Genomic DNA, 25,109 nt, shown 5'->3' with positions numbered 1-25,109 from the left:
ATTTTGCTGGCTGTAATAATATCATTGAATTAATGCTTTACAAACACAAATCGTTGAATTATTTCAATACTGTCATCAAGTACTTTAAATAAAACTTAGCTATTATTAAACCTTTGCACACATATTTTGTTTTAAATTATTGGTTGCGTGGCTGGTTGCGTAGTTGAAAATTTAGCGATTTCTCACTTTTATTACTACCAAAACCCTAGATACCGAGTCTGAATAACTTTTTTTGTAACTGGCAACCATTACCCCTAATAAAAAAAAATATAATATGTATTGATTTTTCGTTTGACAACTTGCTTCAAAAGAACAACATCGAATACAGTTTTGTTCATTTTGAAATAAAAAATTAATTAGTGCTGTGTTTACCTGTTAAAAAGTGTAGATTGTAGCATCAGTGAATATGAGTGAAATACGGCACCGGCGTGGTGATGGAGATGGGAATGATAAAGCCGAGAATGCAGGCGAATCGGATCATGTAAAAAATAATTATTTCACAGTATGATATAGAACCAGTTTTTTTTTTAATTTATGTGTTGTTAATGGTTCGGTGTTTTGATAGGTGGATTCCGAGGAGGAAAAAGTCTTAGAAGAGAAATATGTGGACGAACTAGCTAAGTCGCTACCTCAAGGTACCGATAAGACACCCGAGTTACTCGATTCAGCGCTCTCTGGATTGTCTTCGAGGTAAGTGAGGAATAAACACTATGATAAAGACTAACCGGTGACATTATCTGCGTGTAATTATTTATTCTTGAAATTCTGCGGCATACTAATATTTTACCTAAAACTCCAAAAAGTATCCTAAGTCAATTATCAGAATGCAAGCTATTTCTATGCCAAGGCATAAAGAAGGGCCTTCGAATTCTATGGGCACTGCGTCTGCACCTACTTAGTAAAAAATATTTCAGTGCCAAGTTTCATAAAGATTGGTGCAGAACTTGATCTAAACATAATATGCAAGTAGGGTATCAGACACCCTTTTGAATTTGTAATATAAGCATGTAGATTTTATTTGTTGGAGGTTTTTTTCCATCTAAGGTTTGCTATAGTATTTATAGTGGGATTTTATATTTTGGGTTTTATTAATAGATGGAGAAATTGGGTGATACGAGGCATCTTCACATGGCTGATGATCGGGGGCTTCTGCTTACTCATCTATGGTGGTCCCTTGGCCCTAATGATAACCGTAAAGTATATTTTTGAGTTTTTAGCTTTAAGTCAGAAATATCTCTTTGGTCTAGTGGTATGGATGCGTTGGGAAATTGGTGGTGTTCAGCCCACGCCTTGAGAGCATGTTTAGCCATTTTTATCACTAACCACAGAGTTGAGATACATTCTTACAATACAAGGACTCAAATTATAAATAAATATACTACGACAATACACACAGGGCCATCTAGACCCAAAGTAAGCGTAGCTCGAGTTATGGGTGCTAAGATGAGTGATTTTTTTTTTTATGAATAGTATAGATAAATACTTATAAAATACACATAAACACCCAGACACTGAAAAACATTCCTTTTCATCACACAACTATTTTCGAGTTGTGGTAATCAAACCCACAGCCTTCGATGCAGAAAGCAGGTTTGCTGCCCACTGCGCCAATCGTCTTCAATTCAAAGGAATAATAATAGGGAGAGTACTAGCTATGCATAAGAACTTGCAATCCCTGGATCACTTTTACCGTTTGTCAATCATGTCATTAGAGATGAAAGCTCCAAATGAATTAATTTCCTTTACAATGATGAACAAGAAATGCTCTGGCCTGTGTTCATTATATCAGTGTGCTAAATTGTTTGGTGATATGACATTACTCCAAACAATACCTAATTGGAATTTCCTTAATTGACTTAATTATTAGTCCCTGTAATGTAATAAGTATAAAAATAATAAAGCATTATTTATTCCATCTAAATTTACAAAAAGTTTCAATCCTTACAAACTACTTGTGTTAGTTCTTGGTTAGTGCGATTTATTATTGTGTAATATTAATAACTTATTTTATCCTGCAACAGGTACTCTGCGTACAAGTTAAATGCTTCGAGGAGATCATCAACATTGGCTATGCAGTGTACAGGGTACACGGTTTGCCCTGGTTCAGATCCCTCTCATGGTACTTCCTGTTGACTTCCAACTACTTCTTCTATGGAGAGAACCTGATTGACTACTTTGGAGTGGTGATAAATAGGACTGTGAGTATATACCCTATTTATCTATTTACTTATCGCAATAGCTAAAAAGGTGAATAAAAGTTGATTGAAGTCATATGAGGATCAACTGATGTTAAATCCTTACTAAAATTATAAATAAGAAAGTGTGTTTGTTTGTGTGCTTGTCCTTATTAACTTTACTATTGGCAAATAATTAATTACTTTAAAGGTATGGAAATTTGGGTTTGGAAGATTGAAAAGGAAATCAAACGGTCCCCATGGTTTTTTTCATAAAAGCGGACTAAAAACGCTTGTTATGTCCTGTATACTCCAAAAAACGCAAGATAAATAGATACTTACTTGTTAGAATAAAGTTGAATTTTTCAAGTGGGCGTTCATGACCAAATCCTAAACTACAAAGGATAGCGAAAAGTACTCAATGGCGTCTCTGGCCCGTTTCCGTTTTTGATAGTAACTAAACCAACAGATTCGATTCCTTCCTGGGATAGAGCTAGGAAGAAGCTAAAACTAGAAAGAGTTGATTTTAAAAAGTAGGTACCTACTTTGATTAGTTATAGTAGTAGATAATAGTTTCGCTAAGTACCAGTTGGCCGCTTTGGATGCTGTGGATAGCCGAGCCAGGAGCCTTATAGGCGAGGATTCACCACTTTTGGCTAAACTCCAAAGTCTTGATCACCGCCGTAAGGTAGCCAGTCTGTCGGTGTTTTATAGGATATACTTTGGAGAATGTGCTCAGGAACTATTCGATCTCATCCCCTCCTCACCATTCTACCATCGCACTGCAAGGCACCGGGCGGGTTTTCACCCCTATGTTGTTAATATCCCAAAAACTCGCATGAAGCGATTTTCATCTTCTTGTCTTATTCGCATGGCTGGGTTTGAAACACCCTTCCAATTTCTTTGTTTCCTAATTCTGAAAGCCTGGTTATCTTTAAAACAAGAGTGAATAGGCATCTTCTAGGCAAGAGCGTCCCATCTTAGGCGACATCTACACTTCCCATCAGGACGGACTGTGGTCAAGCGCTAGTTTATTACAGTTAAAAAAAAATAAGAAAGAAATTTCACTCGATATAGTAAGTTGATAATATGCGGCAGATAATAAGCACTTTGCTATCACTGTGATTACTTTATCGCGCATACTTATTCGCATTTATCCTGTATTGTCTGTATGTTTATAAAATCGATCATAATCAATAACGTTTAATCGTAAACGAGACTGAGATGTTTTTTAAAAGTTAAATTAATGTGAAGCTATCACCGACATCTAAAATCAACAAAATGCACAAGTTTACGAAAATATAAGGTTACGTAAACACGCTATCGTGTTACCTATGTGTAGGTAGCATTGAGGTTATCGGATACAGCGCGAATCCCTCTAATTGGTTTAACCTCGATTCTTGTGCGGAACTCAATCTGACTGCACCAGAGGGCATTAAATATTTGGGCTTACGTACATATAGGTTCGTCATAGGCAATTAAAATATCACTTGCTTCAACGGTGAAGAAAAACATCGTGAGGAAACCTGCATGCCTGAGAGTTCTTCATAATGTTCTTCTGTGGAGTCTAACAATCCGCACTGTGCCAGCGTGGTAGACTATAGCCTAAATCCTTCTCATTGTGAGAAGAGACCCGTGGCTTGTAATGGGTTGATATGACGACGCTGACGAATGAGACTAAGATATTTTTAAATTTACCTCTATGGAGGTTAGACAGGGGATGAAAGTTTGTATGAAAATAACATAGTGTGAGGTTTCTTAAATATTATACTGATATTATACATGCAAATTAGTTTAAAACTATTGTTTTTTGTCTATATCAGATTTACTGTAATAGAATACTGATGGTAGGCATAAACGTACCAAAAAAACTTTTGACGAAGCTACAAGGGATTATTGTTTGCCTATGGAACCTTGTTTGTTGCTACGGCTTAACTTCGATCCACATTAAATCCACAGTAACAAATCCTATACTTATACTTTAGTAAATGTTATAACTTAGTAAATTGATGGACTAATCCATTAAATGGAGATTAAAAGATTGGCCCTTAGGAAATCATGACAAAAACGAACAATGTTTAATATGATATGATACTTAGTATATTCCTATAGTTTAATAGTATTTTCTAATTAGTTACCTAGTACAACTATATTTTTATAAAATGTTTTCCGCGGCTTCCATCGTGTCTACTGAATCCCTACATTCTAACTATTGTTCCACTAAACAAGCGCGGCTTCATCCGCATCTACTGTAGGTATATTTACATTCGCTTCTTCTCCGGGAATGTTATAAATGCAAATGTTGCTAAGTGAAAGAAGATCAAACTATGCATAAATTTTCGTTATTATAATCTTAGTCTAGTTCGTTAGCTCAAATAGTTTACGCGCTTCGAAAGCGGCTGCCGGCTCATGAAGAGCGAGTAACCTAGTCGAGGGTCTACCAACGCTGCATTTATCGGTGTGAGCCTGTGAGGTCGCCATCCTAACTCCTTTGGACCGAAACATTCATCGGTTCTCCGGGCTATGTGCCCCGCGCATTGCAAATTTAGCTTCGCAACTCGTTGAGCTACTAGATATCTTCCAAATATCTCATTCGTTATTTAATAAGCTCTCTGCATCGAACGCCGGGTGAATCAGAGCCTCTTTTCTGGTTCGGCTCGGTTGGCTTAGGCTTTATTGACCACAACAACACCTGTCGTAACATACATACAAACATTTATACAAAATAAGATAGAAAAAAAACAACACAATATTTTATTTGTATTTATATATTTGTATAATTTTTAAATCTTATTTATTGCACCACCTACCTCTTTTCTATGTTTTTTCCTTTTACGCCATTGGTTGCCTGGAAGAAATCGCTATGTAGCGATAAGGCCACCAAATTGTACTCTCTTGATATGTATTTATATCTTTGTAACTACTTTTTTTTCTTTGGTGTACAATAAAAGTGTATTCATTCACAAGCTATTAAAATATACGTTGCGTTAGTCATAGATGGGTCTCCAAGTAATAGGGGCCCAAATCAAGCAAAGTAGGCCTTTAAATTTAACTGAAACAGTAAGGTTTTAGCCTGCGTAATTTAGTTTGTAATTGCAAACATTCTGCCGCACTTTTATCGCAATACAGTAATTATGTGGTACCTATTGTGTAAAAAACGCAAATACAAAAAGGTCGCGTATGATACGAGTAGCCGACCGTGACCAAAAATTTCGTAAATCATATCAGAGTTGGTATCCCTACTTTTATTATAAAAGCGAAAGTGTTTTTTTTTTGTTTTGTCCTTGTTACACGCAGCAAAGAAGCATTGGATTGACATGATGTCTGTGACAATGGATATTCAGTTCGCTCATACCACGAGAAGTAAATTTGACTGACTGGACTGACAGGGCTTTAAATATTTTGACTTATAATGTTCTCAAAGGCGTGTGGAGTCCACCAATCCATACTAAGCCAGCGTGGTGGACTATGGCCTGAACCCTTCTAACAGTCTTAGGTGCCCAGGTAATGGGTTTATATGATGATGAAGCAGTTGAATTTAAACAAACATTGCAAGTGTTATAATTGTTAAAATATAAAATTTGAGATTTTTTCCGTGATACCTGAGGTTACCAATATGCATAAGTGATTTTAGTGGATTTTCAGAAACTACTGACTGACATTATACACCAAGTCCGTTAACTAATCCAATAATTGAAAACTTACTTGTTGCGTCAATAAGTAAAGAAATGAATGTGGTCCAAAATCGTATTAATTTCGCAGCTTAGAACGTATGGTTTCATTTGTCAAGCGAAATCGTGTTGTATTTGGAGTTTATATATGGTTTACGATTTGGCCTGTTAATAAAGAACGATAAGTGAATTTCCTTTGGGTTACCTACTCAAGTTGCATCATTGTCAAAATGGAATTCACTGTTTTAAATTATGATAATATCAAAATGTGGTGGGTCATTTTTAAAATATCATAATAGAATATTTTTGCTGATCCGTCCATACATGACGGAGTTTTATCCGAACATACATGAAAAATAATATTAACAGAAGTTGGTTAAAAAGAATACGAATTGTCTTTTATAATCTACACTGCAAATTAAATCAATGAGAGCCGCGTAAAGTAATGTTTGTGTATCCCATCATACCCGATTTCGCCTTAAGCGTCGCCGATGTCTTGAAACGAATATATCTGATCCCCCAAGCCATAATATGTACTGAACGTATATCCCTTTTCAGGACTACCTCAAGTTCTTGGTCACCTACCACCGGTTCATATCGTTCAGCCTTTACTGCGTTGGATTCGTGTGGTTCGTGCTCTCACTCGTGAAGCGTTACTACATGCGTCAGTTCAGTCTCTTCGCTTGGACCCACGTGGCTCTCCTCATCGTCGTCACCCAGAGCTATCTCATCATACAGAACATCTTTGAAGGTTAGTACATTATTAGCAAGTACTATAGAGGTAAGCTCATTATAGGTTTTCTAATTTAGGTTCCTAGCTGTTGAAGCGATTACTATGTGCGTTCATTTACTATCTTCCCTTGGACCCACGTGGCGCTCCTCATCCAGAGCTATCTCATCATACAGAACATCTTTGAAGGTTAGTACATTATTAGCAAGTACTATAGAGCTTATAGTAGCAAGTTTTGTAACTTAAGTGCCTAGCTGATGGAAACGATTACTACTACGTGCATCAATTTAGTCTCGTCGCTGAAACTTACGTGGGTCTTGTCATTATCATCACCTAGTGGTATCTCATCATACCGAACGTATTTTAAGGTTTTAAAATATCATCTTGTATAATCTGCAATGTATGCATATTACAAGCTGAAGAGGTTATTAGTGTATGAGTGATTATGATTACGTTTGAACCAACAGGTACTGCTTTATAACAGATATTAAAACATTAAATTTAAGAATTTATTTTTAGAAACAGGATAGAATATTTTATGTACAATCTTAGGCCTTTAATGTAAGGAAGGAAACCTTACTAGAACGCGAGATAGATCAAACATTGGAAAAATACACAGTATATATTACATGTGTTGGCGTCTTCTTTCAATGGATTCTCAGTTCCGCCTGGAGATAGGAAATCGTCATTTCCTAGGTTTGTGCCTCAAAGAGCGATCGATTGTCTATCCCGGTTATTGTCTGTGAAATGGACATTAACGGAACCTGTTTTAGAACAGTTTTGTGCACATCTTACATTAATAATTAATTTTAACTGACTTCAAAAATTAGGTTCTCATTTAGACGATTTTTGACACCGAAAAACCTGTACAAAATAATGTTTTCATTTATACCCGTTATATTACTTTAGGCCGTTAGGACTTCGGCTTCACTTGCAGCAGGAACTTTTAACCAAATCAAATATCACTTGCTTTAACAGTAAAGGAAGACATCGCGAGGAAACCTGCATGCGTGTAAACTCTAACAATGCTTGGCTAGCGGCCCAAGAGCAGATTGATATAACGCAGTGGATTTGTAGAGTTTGTAGAGTCCACCTGCGTAGATGATGGTAGAGTTCACGCGCAGCGGATTGGTAGAGTCAACCTGCAAGTCGCAAGTCGGACTGCGACTAATTTCGTTTGCGATATGTGAGTAATTTACTCATACAAGCTTACTTTTATAAGGGTTTAGAGCACTGACGTTGAGGCTTAAACCTTCTCTTTGTAAGAAGAGACCCGCTTCCTGTAGTAATCTGTTGATAACGGTTGATGTTAAGTGTGATAGCAGTGCTCGAAACGTTTCAACTTATGCATAAACTAGCTAAGCCCCGCGGTGTTATCAACAATGATATTTGGAGTAAATTTAGGACCAAAAGTAGCCTATGTCACTCTTCGTCCTTTCAACTAAAACTATGTAAAAAATCAATTCGATTGGTTGCTTAGTTAAAGCGTGAAGCAAGGGCAAACAAACAAACAAACAAACAAACACTCTTTCGAATAATAGTATGGGTGAACTTCGAGTGTCTACGCACGTGGAAACCTGGTATATCCGTACTTATAGATAAGGCTGGCTGACACAATAGCACCGCGTGGACACTGTCAGGGACGGGAAGCCATTCAACCGTCTGCGTCGCTAACTAGGTCAGTACCCTTAGTGCAAGATTCGCTCGCTCGCAACCGATGAATAGTTTATGAGTATGGAAATACTTGAAAATTTGAGTTAAATGAATCTTAAATACATATGATTAAGGATCAAATTTGCTCACAATTCTTTTGTTCAGGCTTGAGACGGAAGGTTTGTTAAACAAAAATCAGTATTCAGGATTTACGAGTCTAAATCGAGGCATGGCGAGGCTATTTGTATTTGAGGAAAGGTTTTTTTTTTATTTTTGAGAAAGGTTAACGTTGCTTCTACGTGGCGCACTTCTTGATAAATCGACTGGGCTGTTCATCCTAAACACTTTGAACTAAAATTATACAAACAGAAAAAAATCAGTGAACGCTTGGTCACTCAGGATGGGCTGTTCCAAACCGGTGTAGGAATCCAACGCGGTACTCTTTCGAATCAGCGCCCTAAACTCTTAGGGGATCGCCCGAAGGCACTTTCAAAGGAACTCATGTTCAAGGCGGAGTCTTCCTAAGCGGAGACATGACTGGAGTTCAAATTCAAATTCAAATTCATTTATTTCAAGTAGGCCTACTTTATAAGCACTTTTGAAACGTCAAGTATGCATGTTTGTGTGACTCTACCACCGGTTCGGAAAGCAGATTCTACCGAGAAGAGCCGGCAAGAAACTCAGTAGTTGCTCTTTTCCAACATAGTTGATAGTCAAGAGCTAGTGAAGTCGTCGGTCGGAATCTTGGCTGCGGCGATGAAGTGTAGGTATTATTCGTGAATGCGTGTCAAGTGGCAGCCTGCGTGAGAGTGATCGATATGTCCGAACGCCGTTCCGTTCTGTTTTACTATTAGATCGATCGATCTAACAACCCGCAAAAAATGTATCGTTTTGTCAGCTTACTTTAGATTGCATGGCTTGATATGGGAAAACGGCTCCTCGATTACGAAAAAGCAAACCTGGTACTAGGGGTACAGATGGGTGTAGGAAATACGGAGGGGGAACGCGTTTAAACTCTACAAAGATAGATAGACCGGCTCGTAGCTATTTATAACCCGGGAATCGCGTAAATCGGCGAATTCCTCTCGCAAAAGGTGCGAAATTGCGGCTGAAATGTTTATTTATTAATATAATACGTGTACCTAATGCAAATTCCACTTAGAGATAGACTACTGGAATGAAACGAAACAACAATCGTATTAATCCCAATATATTATAGATCAGTATTAATGAATGTTATACTTAACTGCCTCGTTTTTTTAGTGTTTAATAGTGTTTAAAGCCCGTCAACACCCTTTGGAAAATTGTGAGTCTATGCTCCAAAACAGAAAGCACCAAAAACCACTCCAATTTAGATTTGGTTCTCGACCGGTTTCGGATCGGTTAGTCACGTCATGCCATTTAGCAGTTGAAAGTTAAGTAATTACTATACCTCTAATGTTTACCATACAATGGGAAATTGAGAAAGGGTTTGTGACCTAGTAGCAGCCGTTGAGGCTGTAAAGTGAGACGTGCGCTGGGCGTTTTCACTGTTTTTGGACACAATTTACTGCATAAAATGATGGCAGAATGAGGATTCTCAATGTTCATAACTCTGTGGCTCTAAGGATCATCAGACGTCCACTGTTGGTCATAGGTTTACTGTAAAGCTTCCCACTGGTTACGTTTTTTTGCCCGGCTTGTATTTGACTACTTCATGCGTCTCGTTTTATGTCGTCAGTCGTAAGTGGGGGGTCTACACCAGCCCGGCTAGCATGGGCCGGAGACAATTATCCCCGGGGAAAGGCTATATTTGTCTCATAATATACATTTATTTTCTCCCACAGCTTTATCAATTCTCAGAGCACTGGCTCACAAGTGGAAATAATAATAAATAAATAAATAAATATACTAAGACAATACACACATCGCCATCTAGCCCCAAAGTAAGCGTAGCTTGTGTTATGGGTACTGAGATAGCTGATGAATATTTTTATATGAATATAATACACATAAATACTTATAATATACAGATAAACACCCAGACACTGAAAACCATTCATGTTCATCACACAAACATTTTCCAGTTGTGGGAATCGGCCTTGGACTCAGAAAGCAAGGTCGCTGCCCACTGCGCCACTCGGCTGTATAATGTCCAAATAATAAATGTGTAAATAATAAACGGGGGGGAACTTCTCCTGTTCCATATTCAGCAGGTGCACAAGTTAATTAAATCCCCTGTGAGGGGATATAATCGGGGGATATCGCTAGCCCTGCAGTACCTTGGAAGTTGGAACCCCAATGTACATTGGTGTTGCGTGCCCGCCCATTGCCGCTAACAACGTTTGCAGCTCTGGAAAAAGTATATAATATCCATAACCGTGAAATGTTGATGATAACTACATTCGTTAACATAAATCCTGAAGCTAAGCTAGATAATAATAACGGATTTATTTCGGATAAAATTCCATAGCTTGTAACAATTATCTTATTTACTACTTTATAAATTTAAATTGGCCAAATTTAGAACTATAAATATCACCTAATTAAGGTACCCTCTTGGGCACTTTATGTAAAATTCAAGTAGACCTAATACAAGCACTTTTGAAACGTCAAGTCTGTCCGTGTGTAGTGACTCTACCACCGGTTCGGAAGGCAGATTCTACCGAGAAGAAGCCGGCAAGAAACTCAGCAGTTGCCCCTTTTCCAACATCAAAAATTTACATTTTACATTTTAACATTCGTTTTTCTATCTTGTGAGAGATGAAAGCGGAGCCGGATGCTTCCAAGCAATCTTGTCATTAAGAAACTCATCAATTGTATAATAACCTCACTGTAATAAATGTGTTTTAACACATTCTTTAAACTTATGCATTTGTAGGTCCAAAATTACCTTTGGAATCATATGACTTCTGCACCTTTCGCAGACGATATGCAGATGTCACTAATTTATGACCAAAAATGTACTGTGTATGTAATGTGTATTCCTATTTATTGCTTAATGTTTTCAAAATCGGAGAACCGATGGACGTTGGGGTCTTAAGGTGCTGGAATGGCGACCGCGCACCGGTAAACGCAGCGTAGGTCGGCCCCCAACGAGGTGGGCAGATGACATCAGGCGAGTCGCTGGGAGCCGCTGGAGGCAAGCGGCCCAGGACTGTGGATTGTGGAACTCCATACAAAAGACCTGTGTCCAGCAATGGACGTCAATTGGTTGAAATGATGATTTTCGAAATGCTACTTGTTTAAGACTTTATAGCTATGGCTAGGACCGTGGTATATAGACATAGAAACTTCCACGCCAACGAAATTGTGGTCTACTGAGTACATAATACGTTATAACATTCTCCGTTAACAATGGTTTATTATTAGATACCGTATGATTTTATCCTCCCGTGTGCTGTTCTGTCGACACTTTATTGTTAATGTGAAACGGCCGGCCTATACATAAGCAAGTTTGACGTCACATTTCTATAGCGTATTGTGTCTGAAAATGGAGCGCAGATAAATTTGCTTGAAGGTGCAAATGTTTAACAGGCGATATAAATTATGATTTTGATTTTTGACGACCTCCCTGGCGCAACGGGGAGCTGTGAATTTAGGAAAGTAGGGGGTCTCGGGTTCCATTTCCGGCAGGTGCAATTTGGGAATCCATTATTTCTGAATTTTGTGTGGTCTGATCTGGTGAAAGGCTTTGGCAGTGGCTAGTTTCCACCACATAAGGGATTTAGTGTTCCGGTGCGATGTCGCGTAGCAACCGATTACGGGTAAAACTATCATCCTCCCTAACAGGTTATCCCGCTACCATCTTAGACTGCATCATCACTTACCACCAGGTGAAATTGCAATCAAGGACAAAGTTTGGCATGGTGGAAAAGCTTTAATGCTACCTCCGGCCCTTGGGCAGGAAGGAGGTTATAGGAAGGAATACCTCACCCCTATAAAGGGGTATACCCAAACTCAATATTGCCGCCAAATCCTACAAGCGGGTCCTCAAAAAGTCTCGCTTCGGCCGCACCAATCGCATTGGACGTAAACTAGCTACTCTTCCCAGTGGTAGTAAAGCTTTCTGGTCACTCGCGAAGTCGGTCGAGGCAAACTTTTGTCGTTCTTCGCTGCCGCCCTTGCAGAAACCTGACGGGTCATTGGCAGTGTCTGCAGCAGAAAAAGCAAATCTCCTTGCATCTCTGTTTGCGGAAAACTCGCGTCTGGATGCTGGAAGTACCCCCCCACCGCGCCTTCTACCGTGCGACTCAGTCATGTCTGAGGTCCATATACACCAGCACGAGGTCTTAAAAACACTTCGCAACCTTGACGTGAGTAAAGCCAGTGGCCCAGATGGTATATCTGCAGTTGTCCTGCGGAACTGTGCTCCTGAGTTGTCTCCTGTGCTGACACGCTTGTTTCGACTCTCTCTAAATTCTGCTCAAGTCCCAAAATCTTGGAAGATTGCGAATGTGCAGCCAGAAAGGTAGTCGTGCGGACCCGGCCAATTACAGACCTATTGCCATCACGTCCATACTCTGTAAAACTATGGAACGTGTACTCAATAACAAGCTCCTCTCATACCTAGAAGGAAACGATCTTATATCAGACCGACAGTATGGTTTCCGTAAGAACCGGTCTACTGGTGATCTTCTAGTGTATGCCACTCATACATGGGGCGAAGCCATTGAGAAACACGGTGAGGCACTTGCTGTCTCTCTGGATATCTCCAAGGCTTTTGATCGGGTCTGGCACGGCGGCCTTCTCAGTAAGCTTTCTGCTTACGGAATACCTGCTGGCCTTTGCAGCTGGATATCTGATTTTTTGAGGGAACGGTCTTTTCGAGTGGTTGTTGATGGCCACTCTTCTGACCTCATGGCTGTCAATGCCGGTGTTCCTCAGGGATCTGTCCTCTCCGCTACTCTCTTTCTGCTGCACATCAACGATCTTTTGAATCCCAATCTTTTTGGGTACGCTGATGACAGCACCGTTACGGAGAGGTACTTGTCCAGCCCTAGGGCCAGTGCTAATGATATCCTTGAGCATAGAGAGTCCTTGGTGGAGCGTATTAACTTGACTCTAAAAGAGGTGTCTGATTGGGGTGACGCCAATTTGGTTAAGTTCAATGCTGCCAAGACGCAGTCGTGTTTATTTTCCGCAAAAAAGAGCCCTTTCACCTTGGCTCCCACTTTCCGGGGTGTATCCGTTCCAATTAGCGACCATATTGAGCTCTTGGGTGTCAACATCTCATCCAATCTCAATTTTGGCAAATGCATCGAGTCCAAAGCCAAAGTGGCAGCTAAAAAACTTGGTATCCTCAATAAGGTTAGGCGGTACTTCACGCCAGGTCAACGCCTCGCACTGTACCAGGCTCAAGTGCGAACCTGCATGGAGTACTGTAGTCACCTGTGGGGTGGCTCTGCCAAGTACCAACTTGAAGCTTTGGATTCGGTGGATCGTCGCGCCAGGAGAATTATAGGCGACAATTCGTTAACGCAGGCGAAACTACATAGTCTCCAGCACCGACGCAATGTTGCCTGTTTATCGGTTTTTTACCGGATATACTTCGGTGAGTGTGCTCAGGAACTTCAATCTTGTTCCCCCTTCCCCGTTTTACCACAGAACAGCGAGACACCGAGAGCGGTGGCATCCTTATGTGGTTGATATTCCATCAACACGCACGAAACGTTTTTTATCCACGTTTCTGATACGTGCCGCTAAGATGTGGAACGCCCTCCCGGTAACTGTGTTTCCTGCCACGTATAATTTAAGTACCTTCAAGGCTAGAGTGAATAGGCTTTTTCTAGGCAAGCGTGCTCCAACCTAGACCTCATCATTGCTTTCTAACGGGCATGATTGTCGTCAAACGCTGGCCTATCGTTAATAAAAAAAAAAAAAAAAAAAAAACTAAAAACCACCACGGCATGTCCCTCTTGTTGGCTTTCTTAGACGCCCGGGGAACCCGGTGTATACCTGCCGGATGACACTATTTCTTGATTCTTCTGAAACAGCATCGCATTTTTATATTTATGCAATTTATTCATCGCCCAGTCCGAGTTTGATCCCAATCTTTATGTTTGTTTCGAGCAATCGAGTGTCAAGCGGTTAAGCGGTGAAAGAAAACATCGTAAGGAAACTTGCGAGCCTGAGAATTCTCCATAATAATTTCAAAGGCGTGTGTGAAGTCTATCAATCCGCACTTAACTTAGAAAAGTTATAGGTTTCCATTGGGATTCGAACTCTGCCCCCCGAATGTGAAGTCGAGCTCCTACCCAATGCGCTATCACCGCTTCAAGACTAACCTGTAATTTATAAATTAAAAGTTATAATGTTCACGTTCCGAAGCTTTAAATTTCAGCCATATGGTTTTCATTCGATATGGTATGCAAAGACCTTAAACGCCCCATTTACGTCAAGACAGTTCAATAGACGTCACGTAAACTGGGCCAGCGTTTTAATAGCTTTTATCGGTTCGCCATAACCTGTTTGTTTGTATTCCAGGCTAGCTGAATCCCGGGAACCAGATGCGTTTTATATAATTTAAAATTAAAAATGGCACTAAATTAACTTGCTTTTGGAGCACGCCTGTGGGCCTTTGCAATTAACCCACGGTTCTCATACCATCGAGGATAACATTTTATGCCTTTTTATCCGTCTTATAGCGACATGTAGTCAAATCTTAGCAATTTCGAAATTTTGATGTCAATTTTGAATTTCTCAGGCACGATGTTTTCCTTCACCGTTATAGCAAGCAGTGGCGTGCAATTCATACATGCACAAAAGCACTGCCTATCCTAAAATTGATATATAACTCGTATAGAAGGAGAACGTTTGACCTTTTTATGCAAATGACCTGCTGAACGCATACCCTGGTGCACGCCACTGATAGCAAGTGATAGTTGCTAAAATTGAAAACGCCCTTAACCTCGATAAGTTAGATGTGGGCTCCCGAGATCGCATAGTACCCAGGAAAGGGATGCCGGAACCCTAACCTAACTAGGCTATTACCGCTGTTTAATTAAACAACTAAACCGTGATAAATAATATATCGAAGCCCCCAAGCAATAATCCAGTAATCGCAAATATCAAAATTTACTGGAGAAATGATTGATCAACAAATCATTATTATGACACTATTGATATGTAAAATAAAAGCAATTTTTAAATATAAAGGTTTAAGTAACTGCATTACATTGTATACTCACAGTCAGTGGCGTGCACTTCATACATGCACAAAAGCAATGCATACCCTAAAATTTTCATATAACTGGCAACGGAGGAGGATTTTGCTATTTTACTTCTTTATGCTTACCCTGGTCCAAATTCCTATGCACGCCACTGCTCACAGTATTTTTATCATAAAAATACATATTACATAAAATGTCTCGGAAACACTTTAACTGAAACTGTTTCCATCAGTGGCATTACCTTATAATATATTTTTTTAATTTTAATTTTGTTATGTATTTAAATACGAATGAATACTGTTTCAAACTATTGCCGAAAACGTCTGAATCACAATTCACTACAAAAGACCTTGTAATCACTATATCCAAAACTACACCGAAGTCAAAAATTATTCTTAGTTTCTCGCTATGAAAATGTCTGGAGGATTTCTGAATAAAAAATCTGAAATAAGTAAATTGTATACATGTATACATTTCAAACCAAAGATTCTGAATTCAACTTCAATATTTCCATGAATAGAACATTACCTATTTGGTTATTTTATGGTGGCGTTTATATGTTTTAGAAATGTCTATATTTTTAGTCCACCTTATTTTGTATGATACAGCAATGCTTTCAAGGCCGGAGCAGATAATATCAGTGTTATTAAAAGTAGTTTCGTTGTAATTACTCTTTGAAAAGACAACCAACAATTTTATGCTATTCATACAAAATGTAGGATAATTAACATACAATGTCATTTAAAGTGAACCACTAGTCATTTGAATGTTTAAATATTCAAGCAGCCTTACAAAATATATTCAAATAAATTTTTTAAGGTATTCTGTATTATGTTTAGTTATTGTTGGAGGAATAGTTTTGTAATGACCGCGATTTAGTAAATTTGTTTAAAATTCGGCGAAGATAGATGTTATATGACATAAAAGCATAAAGTTCTAATGTTATGACGGAGAACCTACAGCAGCTTCCTCTGTGGTACTTTTACCAGTGGCGTGTACTTCATACATGACGGCCGATTGGCGCAGTGGGCAGCGACCCTGCTTGCTGAGTCCAAGGCCGTGGGCTCGATTCCCACTACTGGAAAATGTTTGTGTGAAGAGCATGAATGTTTTTCAGTGTATGGGTGTTAATATGTATTATAAGTATTTATGTATATTATTCTTAAAAATATTCATCAGTTATCTTAGTACCCATAACACAAGCTACGCTTACTTTGGGGCTAGATGGCGATGTGTGTATTGTCGTAGTATATTTATTATTATTATAATAGCTAATATATTTATTTATAAAGGCCTTAGAGCTTCGACTCTCCGCGCATATAAGCATATGCGGTTTCAGTAGAGCTAAAATATCGTAATAATCGCACCACATGTGATAATAACAGCATTGTCGCAATGTAAGCTGTAGTCACAAAATTAAGAAAATACAGAAACCGTGTTCACGACTTACTTTGAAACATCATAAACCACTCCACTATATTAGTGTTACTCGAACAGGCGGTTAGTAGTTCACACGTAATTATTTAACCTCTATTGGTCTAAATGTTTACCATAAATCGGGAAAATATGGAAAATGGGAAAAAGTTTCTGAACTAGCAACATTGGGCGTTCTCATTGTTTTTGGACACAATGCACTGCATGCAATAATGGCTGAATGGGAGTTTTTTTTTATATTCGTGGATGCCGGTGTAATTACATAAGCAGGAGCTACTTTTTTAACCGTTTTACAAAGGTTAATACATTTCAGGTCTCATCTGGTTCATTGTGCCCGTGTCGATGATCATCTGCAATGACGTCATGGCTTACGTGTTCGGTTTCTTCTTCGGCAAGACTCCGTTGATCAAGCTCAGCCCGAAGAAGACTTGGGAAGGATTCATCGGCGGTGGTGTGTCGACTGTCGCTTTTGGTCTTTTGGTATGTATAGACGAATCTTAGTGCTTGAGTTCACAATCATACTCCTTATTATGCAAATCAAGCTTAATTTGCTATAATTTTTATAATTTTTATTAGTGTTTTTACCTATATTTGGTGGAATTATCAATTTTATAAATTGCACATAAAAATTTTCGGAACCGACAGGGTTTGAAACTGCGACTCTCTGGAAATCGCGGCCCAAACGCTTTAACCAATCAAGCTACGGCTCTCCTACTTTTAAATTATATAATTATAACATACAATTCCACAATAAACTACCAATTGACATCTTGGAGATGTCTATTAAAAAGTTCAAAGTTTGTATGAAACGTCAGCTTATAGGAAAGTCCTATTATAGTAAAAAGGACTACGTAATCGTTAAAAAAGCTTGGGTGTAAATTATTGCTTTAACCAGGTTGCTCTTCTAATAATTTTAAATGACATTGTGAGATGGTGATAACAAAAAAAAACACCCGGCTAAGTTTGTTGTGGGCTTCTTCTTAGACCAGGACGCGTTTGGAACCCTCGTAGCTTTAGTTTTACGTTTACGAATGTGGTTATCGCCATCATCTCACTACCGTGTAATTCTTATGTACGCCACCTATCAAAAGTGCCACCTATGGGCCTCCTTGAATAAAGATATTTTTGACTTTGACTTTGCTCTATATGCCTTTTACATTGATCTTATAGCGACTGTAGCGCCATCTAGTAGGAAACATTTGCTTTTAGTGTAAAACAAGTTAACACACAGTTTTCACAGTGTTTTTATAAAATATATTCATTTCTAGATCTCCTACATGATGTCCCAGTATCCTTACTTAGTGTGTCCCATCGAGTACTCCGAGTCCCTGGGACGCATGACCATGGACTGCGAGCCATCTACACTCTTCCGCTTGCAGGATTATACGCCGCCGCAGTTTGTGCAACCCCTCATGAAAGTGGTAAGAAGAATTTGGTTTTTATTCCACTAAAAGACTTGACCTTAACTGCAATCTTCCAGTGATGCTTCAGGCTAAACGCGGTCTAACCCCTCCCACATTGAGAAGGGGTTAAATGGGGCCTGATAAGCATTGCATTGCTTAATTTCTTTCCGGTTTCATCTCGGTAGACTCTGCCTTCGAAACCGTTGGTAGAGTCACAACTTCACATCAAACAGAAAGACTGGACGTAAAGTACATGTTTTTTTTCTGTTCTCAGTTCGGCCGTGAGAAGTTCAACATGTACCCGTTCATGATCCACTCGCTTGCTCTCAGCATCTTCAGCTCCGTCATCGGTCCGTTTGGTGGTTTCTTTGCTTCTGGCTTCAAACGAGCTTTCAAGATCAAGGTCAGTTATCTGTATTAGTCAGTGGTAGTAGAACTATTTCTGACAAAGCTCGTCTGGGGGAGTACTGCCGTCATGTTTATTTAGTATAGAAAATAAAGCATTAATATCTCCGCCATATATAATATATACAGGGCAAGACCCAAGGAAAGCGAAGCTAGAGAGAAAGAGAGAGAGAGAGAGAAGAAGAACTTGGATTGAAAAGCTACGCCGATTGTTTGGAAAAAGCACTCGTTCCTTATTCACAGTCCCGACATTAAAAATACAAGTTGGCTTAATGATCGCCGACCTTCGAAAGGAGATGGCTTAAGAAGCAGAGGTTCAATGTTGCAATGCTCTGCTAGTATACAACGTGTAACCAAATTACGAAATACTGTTGAAAATATTTCATAAGGAAGGATATTTATTTTACTTTTGCAAATTATCAAAACATTATAAGTATAATACAAGTATTAACTAATCACGACCCTATTGAAGATATAAGTCTGACACGCGCATAGTACCTACGCTACGCGAAACGCACCTAATAAAGTGACAGGAGTAACTTGATTTCTTGCTTACGATGTTATGTTATCTGATTTCTTTCAGTCAAAACTATGGCAGTGGTTTACTCAAAAACTTTTAGCGTTTCGGTTTCACAGATATGTCTTACAGACGGTGAATAATGTACCTCTAAAGCCAGTGAAGTATTATTTCGGTTTTTATTTGTTGTATATTTTAAAATAGAACAACAAGTTTCTTTTGTTTGAAACGTTCCATTGAGAATTCTTTATAATGAAGTTTTTTTTAATCACGTAAACTTTTATGCACTAAATTTAGATAAATGCAAACGTAAAATAAATAAATATTTATACTTTAAATATGTAAGAGAAGCGCGTTGCAGGAATTGCATGGAGTAACCTCCTCCAGCCTTTTTGGTCCAGGGGGGGCAATGTTATTTCACTCATTCCCATTTGTGAGATTTTTGATGGGAATTCCCTTATCGGCTACCGGGCGACCCGTCCCCCTATGGGACTTATTGTCAGATAGTCCCCCATGGGATTAGACTTCCCCCAGGTAAAAGTAATTAAACATAATAAATTATATACCCCTTTAAGTCAAATATTACTTTATTCAAGTAGGCACTATATATATATATATATATATGACATAGAAATAAGTTGATGGCGATAACTAAAATCGTAAACTTAAAACTAAAGCTACGAGCGTTCCAACGCGCCCTGGTCTAAGAATAAGCCCACAACAAACTTAGCCGGTTTGTTTTTGTTATCACCATCTCACATTGTCACTTAAAACTATTTAAGAAGCAACCTGGTTAGAGCAATAATTTACACTCAAGTATTTTTATCGTTGACGTAGTCGTTAATACTATAATATGACTTTTCTTTAAGCTTACGTTTTAATAATACTATAGTTAATAAAAAGTCATTCGGTTAGAAAATAACGTTAAAACCTTTTTAAAAAGTAAAATGAGAGCTATTTTAATGTAGAACAACAAGTTCCTTTTGTTTGAACCGTTCCATTGAGAATTCTTTGTAATGAAGTTTTTTTAATCACGTAAACTTTTATGCACTAAATTTAGATAAATGCAAACGTAAAAAAAACTACGTTAAAAACTAATGTCTTGCTAACAACATTAGTTAGGTAGAATTTTTGAACAAATGCCAATTTAAACAAAAGAATTTTCTAGTGTGCCGTTATTATAATGCAATGCAGCCAATTTTCCAACGGGTATAGTGAGTGCTCAACTATTCAAAGCGGTTCTATCACGTTGTAGCACAAGTCTATTTTTTATATTGGTAATAGACCAGCGCTTGAGCTGATGGAAAGTGCAGATGTGGCCTAAGATACGACGCGCTTGCCTACAAGATTTGACGGCCGATTGGCGCAGTTTGCAGCGACCCTGCTTTCTGAGTCCAAGGCCGTGGGTTCGATTCCCACAACTGGAAAATGTTTGTGTGATGAGCATGAATGTTTTTCAGTGTCTGGGTGTTTATATGTATATTATAAGTATTTATGTATTATATTCATAAAAATATTCAACAGCTATCTTAGTACCCATAACACAAGCTACGCTTACTTTGGGGCTAGGTGGCGATGTGTGTATTGTCGTAGTATATTTATTTATTATTTATTAAAAAAAAAAAAAAAAGATGCCTAGTCACTCTTGTTTTAAAGATACTCAGGTTGTAAGAGTTATGAAACTCGGGTCTCTGGTGGGCGTTCCAAATCCAAGCCATGCGTTTAAGAAAGGAAGACGCAAATCGCTTTGTGCGAGTTATTGGGATATTGACAACATACGGATGTAAATCAGCCCGGTGTCTTGCTGTGCATTGGTAGAATGGTGAAGATTGAACGAGATCGAACAGTTTCTCAGCACACTCCCCGAATTAATTCTACTACTACTATTGATTCAGTAGAATGTTATGCCCTTTAAACTGATTGTATTGTTTACTAACATCTTGATATTGTACAAACATTTTGACAAATAAATGATTATTATTATATAAAGTATAGTGTATCTAGTATTGAAAAAAAGAATCGATTCTAATAATTCTTTAAAACGATTAATTTGCTTTTATGTAATTAAATTTAATAAATTTTATTAAATTCTTCGGAAACGAATGAACACATCGAAGCGTAATTAGAATGTTGTAAGAATTGGATAGAAGCAGGCGTAACTTTGCGGAATTCCATGATATATTATGGTAAGTGGATCTAATTTGCTATACATTACTTAACTTAATATTTAACAAATAACACTTGTTAATACTTCACAATTATTCATTGTAAAATCAACATCCCCTGAGTTTCGGAGCTAAACGTGCGTAGAGCGTACCTCGCTGAAGATCTATATGGTGTGAAAGATAGGAGCTTAATTTTCATGATATTGAAGATAACGCTGCTTAAAGCATACTGGCAAAATTTCTACTTGGGCAGCCTGTAGATCAGCTATTCAGAAAAGGCTTTGCTATAATGGTGCAGTAAAACAATGGCTTCAACATCCTGTTGGGCTTGTCAGTTTTGCTCAGCGTTGCGCATGTTGAGCGAAAAGATGACTTTTATGCCATCATGCAAAGACATCAAGAAAGACATCGTCGCTACTGACAAGGCTGCGCTCAAGCTCCAATGGTATCCTGGCCATGTTAAGCGGACAAAATTCACTCTCCAATCTAAGAACCCTTAAATCGAGGAGGTTATGTGAGATCATTTAATAATTAAGTCATACTTTATAATATGAATGCGAAAGCGTGTTTGTTTGCCCATCAATAACGCAGCAACAGAGCAACGGATTGATCTGAATTTTCGTATAGATATTGTTTATGAGCCGGAGTGACAAAGGCTAATTTTTATCTACGCTTGCGCTTACGTTCAGTACTTCAATCACGCAGCAAAAGAGCGAGTACGTGATTTTTATAGTTCATAAGCCGTAGAGATAGTTTATGAGTCGTATAGTGGCATGGGCTACTTTGTATTCCGGAAAGTTTTTTAAATTACCACGCGAGCGAAGCTCCGGTTAAAAACTACAAAATATTTTTGTACAGAATTCTATCTGTAAAATAGCTCACCTTTTTCCGCTACGCTCAGAGGACTCAAAGGCATATATGTGAAAAAGAAATAACATGAAAGACACAAAGAAACCGAGACGCAATCTTTCCTAAAATTATCATGCTAAGAATAATTGAATCTGCTCAGTTTTGGATGAGCAACCAGCGGAATATGAAACTACTTACTATCCCAGTACGGCTAGCATGCGCACCACGTGATAATCGTCTCTACCCGTTACTCGTTATTTTTCTATAGAGATCGACGAGATAGTGGGTAGAGATATCTCCCTCGTGATAATAATGATTGACGGCCGATTGGCGCAGTGGGCAGCGACCCTGCTTTCTGAGTCCGAGGCCGTGGGTTCGATTCCCACAACTGGAAAATGTTTGTGTGATGAACACGAATGTTTTTCAGTGTCTGGGTGTGTATCTATATATGTAAGTATTTATGTATATTATTCATATAAATATTCATCAGTCATCTTAGTACCCATAACACAAGCTACGCTTACTTTGGGGCTAGATGGTGATGTGTGTATTGTCGTAGTATATCTAATAATAAATATATAATAAATATAATAATAATAATAAATAGATATACTACGACAATACACACATCGCCATCTAGCCCCAAAGTAAGCATAGCTTGTGTTATGGGTACTAAGATGACTGATGAATATTTATATGAATAATATACATAAATACTTACATATATAGATACACACCCAGACACTGAAAAACATTCGTGTTCATCACACAAACATTGTCCAGTTGTGGGAATCGAACCCACGGCCTTGGCTCAGAAAGCAGGGTCGCTGCCCACTGCGCCAATCGGCCGTCAAATATCTATTAAAATATCTATTATTTATTTATTAAAAAAAAAAAAAATTATGGTGATCGAATTTCCAGGACTTTGGCGATGTGATTCCCGGGCACGGCGGTATCATGGACCGCTTCGACTGTCAGTTCCTCATGGCGACGTTCGTCAACGTGTACATCACCAGCTTCATCCGCACCGCTACACCGCAGAAGCTCTTGCAACAGGTAGCCTGGACATTATATATTTTGCATAGTATATATATAGTAGCATTTATAACAGTTTTATTCTAAGTTAGTAATTAATTTTCAATTCGAATATTCAATACATACGGAAATTATTTTTTCATTTATGAAATGGAAAAAAAAAATTTTGTCAAAACATTAAAGTTATCGTGTTACAAATGTATTAGTAAATTTGTGATACGTATTTATTTAGTTCAGAAATTACAAGGCCCAAAATGCTTATAAGGAAAAAAATGCTGGTATTTCATATTAAAAATTGTTTATATGTAGCATAATAGTTAACACTTTAGTCTCCCTTCTAGTGGACTGAGATATATCACCGGCATGCACCCATAACCTTTTCGAGTTATGTGGTTATTTAATAATTACACTTCTTTACCGGTGAAATTAAACATCGTGCAACGTAAGGAAACCTTCATGTTTTGAGTTAAACATTACTTTTAAGAACAACACTTGTGAAGTGATAAAAAATTTAAACGTCGGTATAGTTCTTTCATCATAACTTTATCACATCATAACTACGGATTGTTTATTACTACTTTATTGGATAGAAGCAGGCGTTATCTTGAGGAAATCCATGACATATATATATATATTGACGGCCGACTGGCGCAGTGGGCAGCGACCCTACTTTCTGAGTCCAAGGCCGTGGGTTCGATTCCCACAACTGGAAAATGTTTGTGTGGTGAGCATAAGTGTTTTTCAGTGTCTGGGTGTTTATATGTATTTTCTAAGTATTTATTTATATATAATTCCTAAAAATATTCATCAGTCATCTTAGTACCCATAACACAAGCTACGCTTACTTTGGGGCTAGGTGGCGATGTGTGTATTGTCTTAGTATATTTATTTATTTATATATATAAATAAGCTTAATTTGCATTTTATCTGAGATGGTTGGTATTTAAGTCAAGGATAAAATGGCTTTTACGACCGAATTACACACTCTGCTTTTCACTTCCATTACGAGGAAATTTGTTTGAGGTCTTACTCGCATCAAAGATGTTATTTTACAAATAAATCACATACTTTAATTTTTCATTTTATTTTATTTTTTATTTGAAAAGAAAACAAAGTACTAATATTATGGAATTTAATCTTAATTTGCTATACTCCGCGAAAAGCAGGAAAATCTGTATGGTGTCCTTTTAGCACAAATCTACTGATACATAAATATCTAAGTACCCTTGTTATTTTCGACAGGTATATAACTTGAAGCCCGAACAACAGCTGCAGTTATTCTACGCGTTGAAGGAGTCGCTGGAAAATAGAAACATCCTAAATATGATACCGTAGATAAATTTATAGAAAAATGCAGGTACATTTATTTTATTGCATTGACGTTAACCGAAATTGTTAGTGTAGTTTCACACTAGACGAGATGTTGCCGATTTTATTCAATTCCGTTTCTTCGTGCCCGGTTTAATTTGACTAAGACTAGTGAACCAATTTTAATTTTAGCTGTGTTCGAAATTTAAATGCATTTCTTTTTATATAAAATTAAAAAAATCTAAAAAAATATATTATTGAATTGTAACATGGCTTAATGAGTGTTGTGCATCAAATATTCAAGTCAACAGAAGTTATGGTGTTATATATACATTACAGCAATTAATTTACTTTAGTAATTTTGTTCTTCTTTTACAGTATATTTAACCGTTGCATCAAAGTTTAACTATTATTACTTTAGTAAATTATGTGCACTTTTACCCACCGATTTACTCAAATCGCAGCAGACCAGCTGTTTAGTGTGTAACTACACTAAGTTTAGACGTATCCCATACTGTTTATTAAGAACAGACGTATAATTTTATTCTAGTCTTATTTTATTGTGACTCATCTTTTATTACTACTACTATTTTCTATCAAAACAATCATTTCAA

General features: G+C 37.9%; 1 protein-coding gene across 1 annotated transcript; it reads left to right on the top strand.

The window, feature by feature from the left end:
- The first annotated feature begins 406 nt into the window (after positions 1–406).
- Positions 407–24,723, top strand: LOC120625867 (phosphatidate cytidylyltransferase, photoreceptor-specific). The gene is made up of 10 exons (XM_039893117.1): positions 407–481; positions 566–690; positions 1,096–1,192; positions 2,022–2,198; positions 6,404–6,596; positions 17,127–17,293; positions 18,082–18,234; positions 18,491–18,619; positions 23,074–23,208; positions 24,430–24,723. The coding sequence occupies exons 1-10, from the start codon at positions 407–409 to the stop codon at positions 24,520–24,522; spliced, it is 1,344 nt and encodes a 447-aa protein (XP_039749051.1). The 3' UTR covers positions 24,523–24,723.
- The last annotated feature ends 386 nt before the right edge of the window (positions 24,724–25,109 follow it).

Source organism: Pararge aegeria, chromosome 8 (genome assembly GCF_905163445.1).
Source record: "Pararge aegeria chromosome 8, ilParAegt1.1, whole genome shotgun sequence".
NCBI lineage: Eukaryota > Metazoa > Arthropoda > Insecta > Lepidoptera > Nymphalidae > Pararge > Pararge aegeria.
Note: the sequence above shows the minus strand (reverse complement) of the source record. Positions and strands in the feature narration are given on the sequence as shown.

Bases quoted from the DNA above. Each gene is read 5' to 3' on its own strand.
- LOC120625867 (XM_039893117.1), top strand. From the start codon at position 407: ATGAGTGAAATACGGCACCGGCGTGGTGATGGAGATGGGAATGATAAA. The intron at 691-1,095 runs GTAAGTGAGGAA...TTTTATTAATAG, and splicing joins CTCTCTGGATTGTCTTCGAG to ATGGAGAAATTGGGTGATAC. The intron at 2,199-6,403 runs GTGAGTATATAC...ATCCCTTTTCAG, and splicing joins GAGTGGTGATAAATAGGACT to GACTACCTCAAGTTCTTGGT.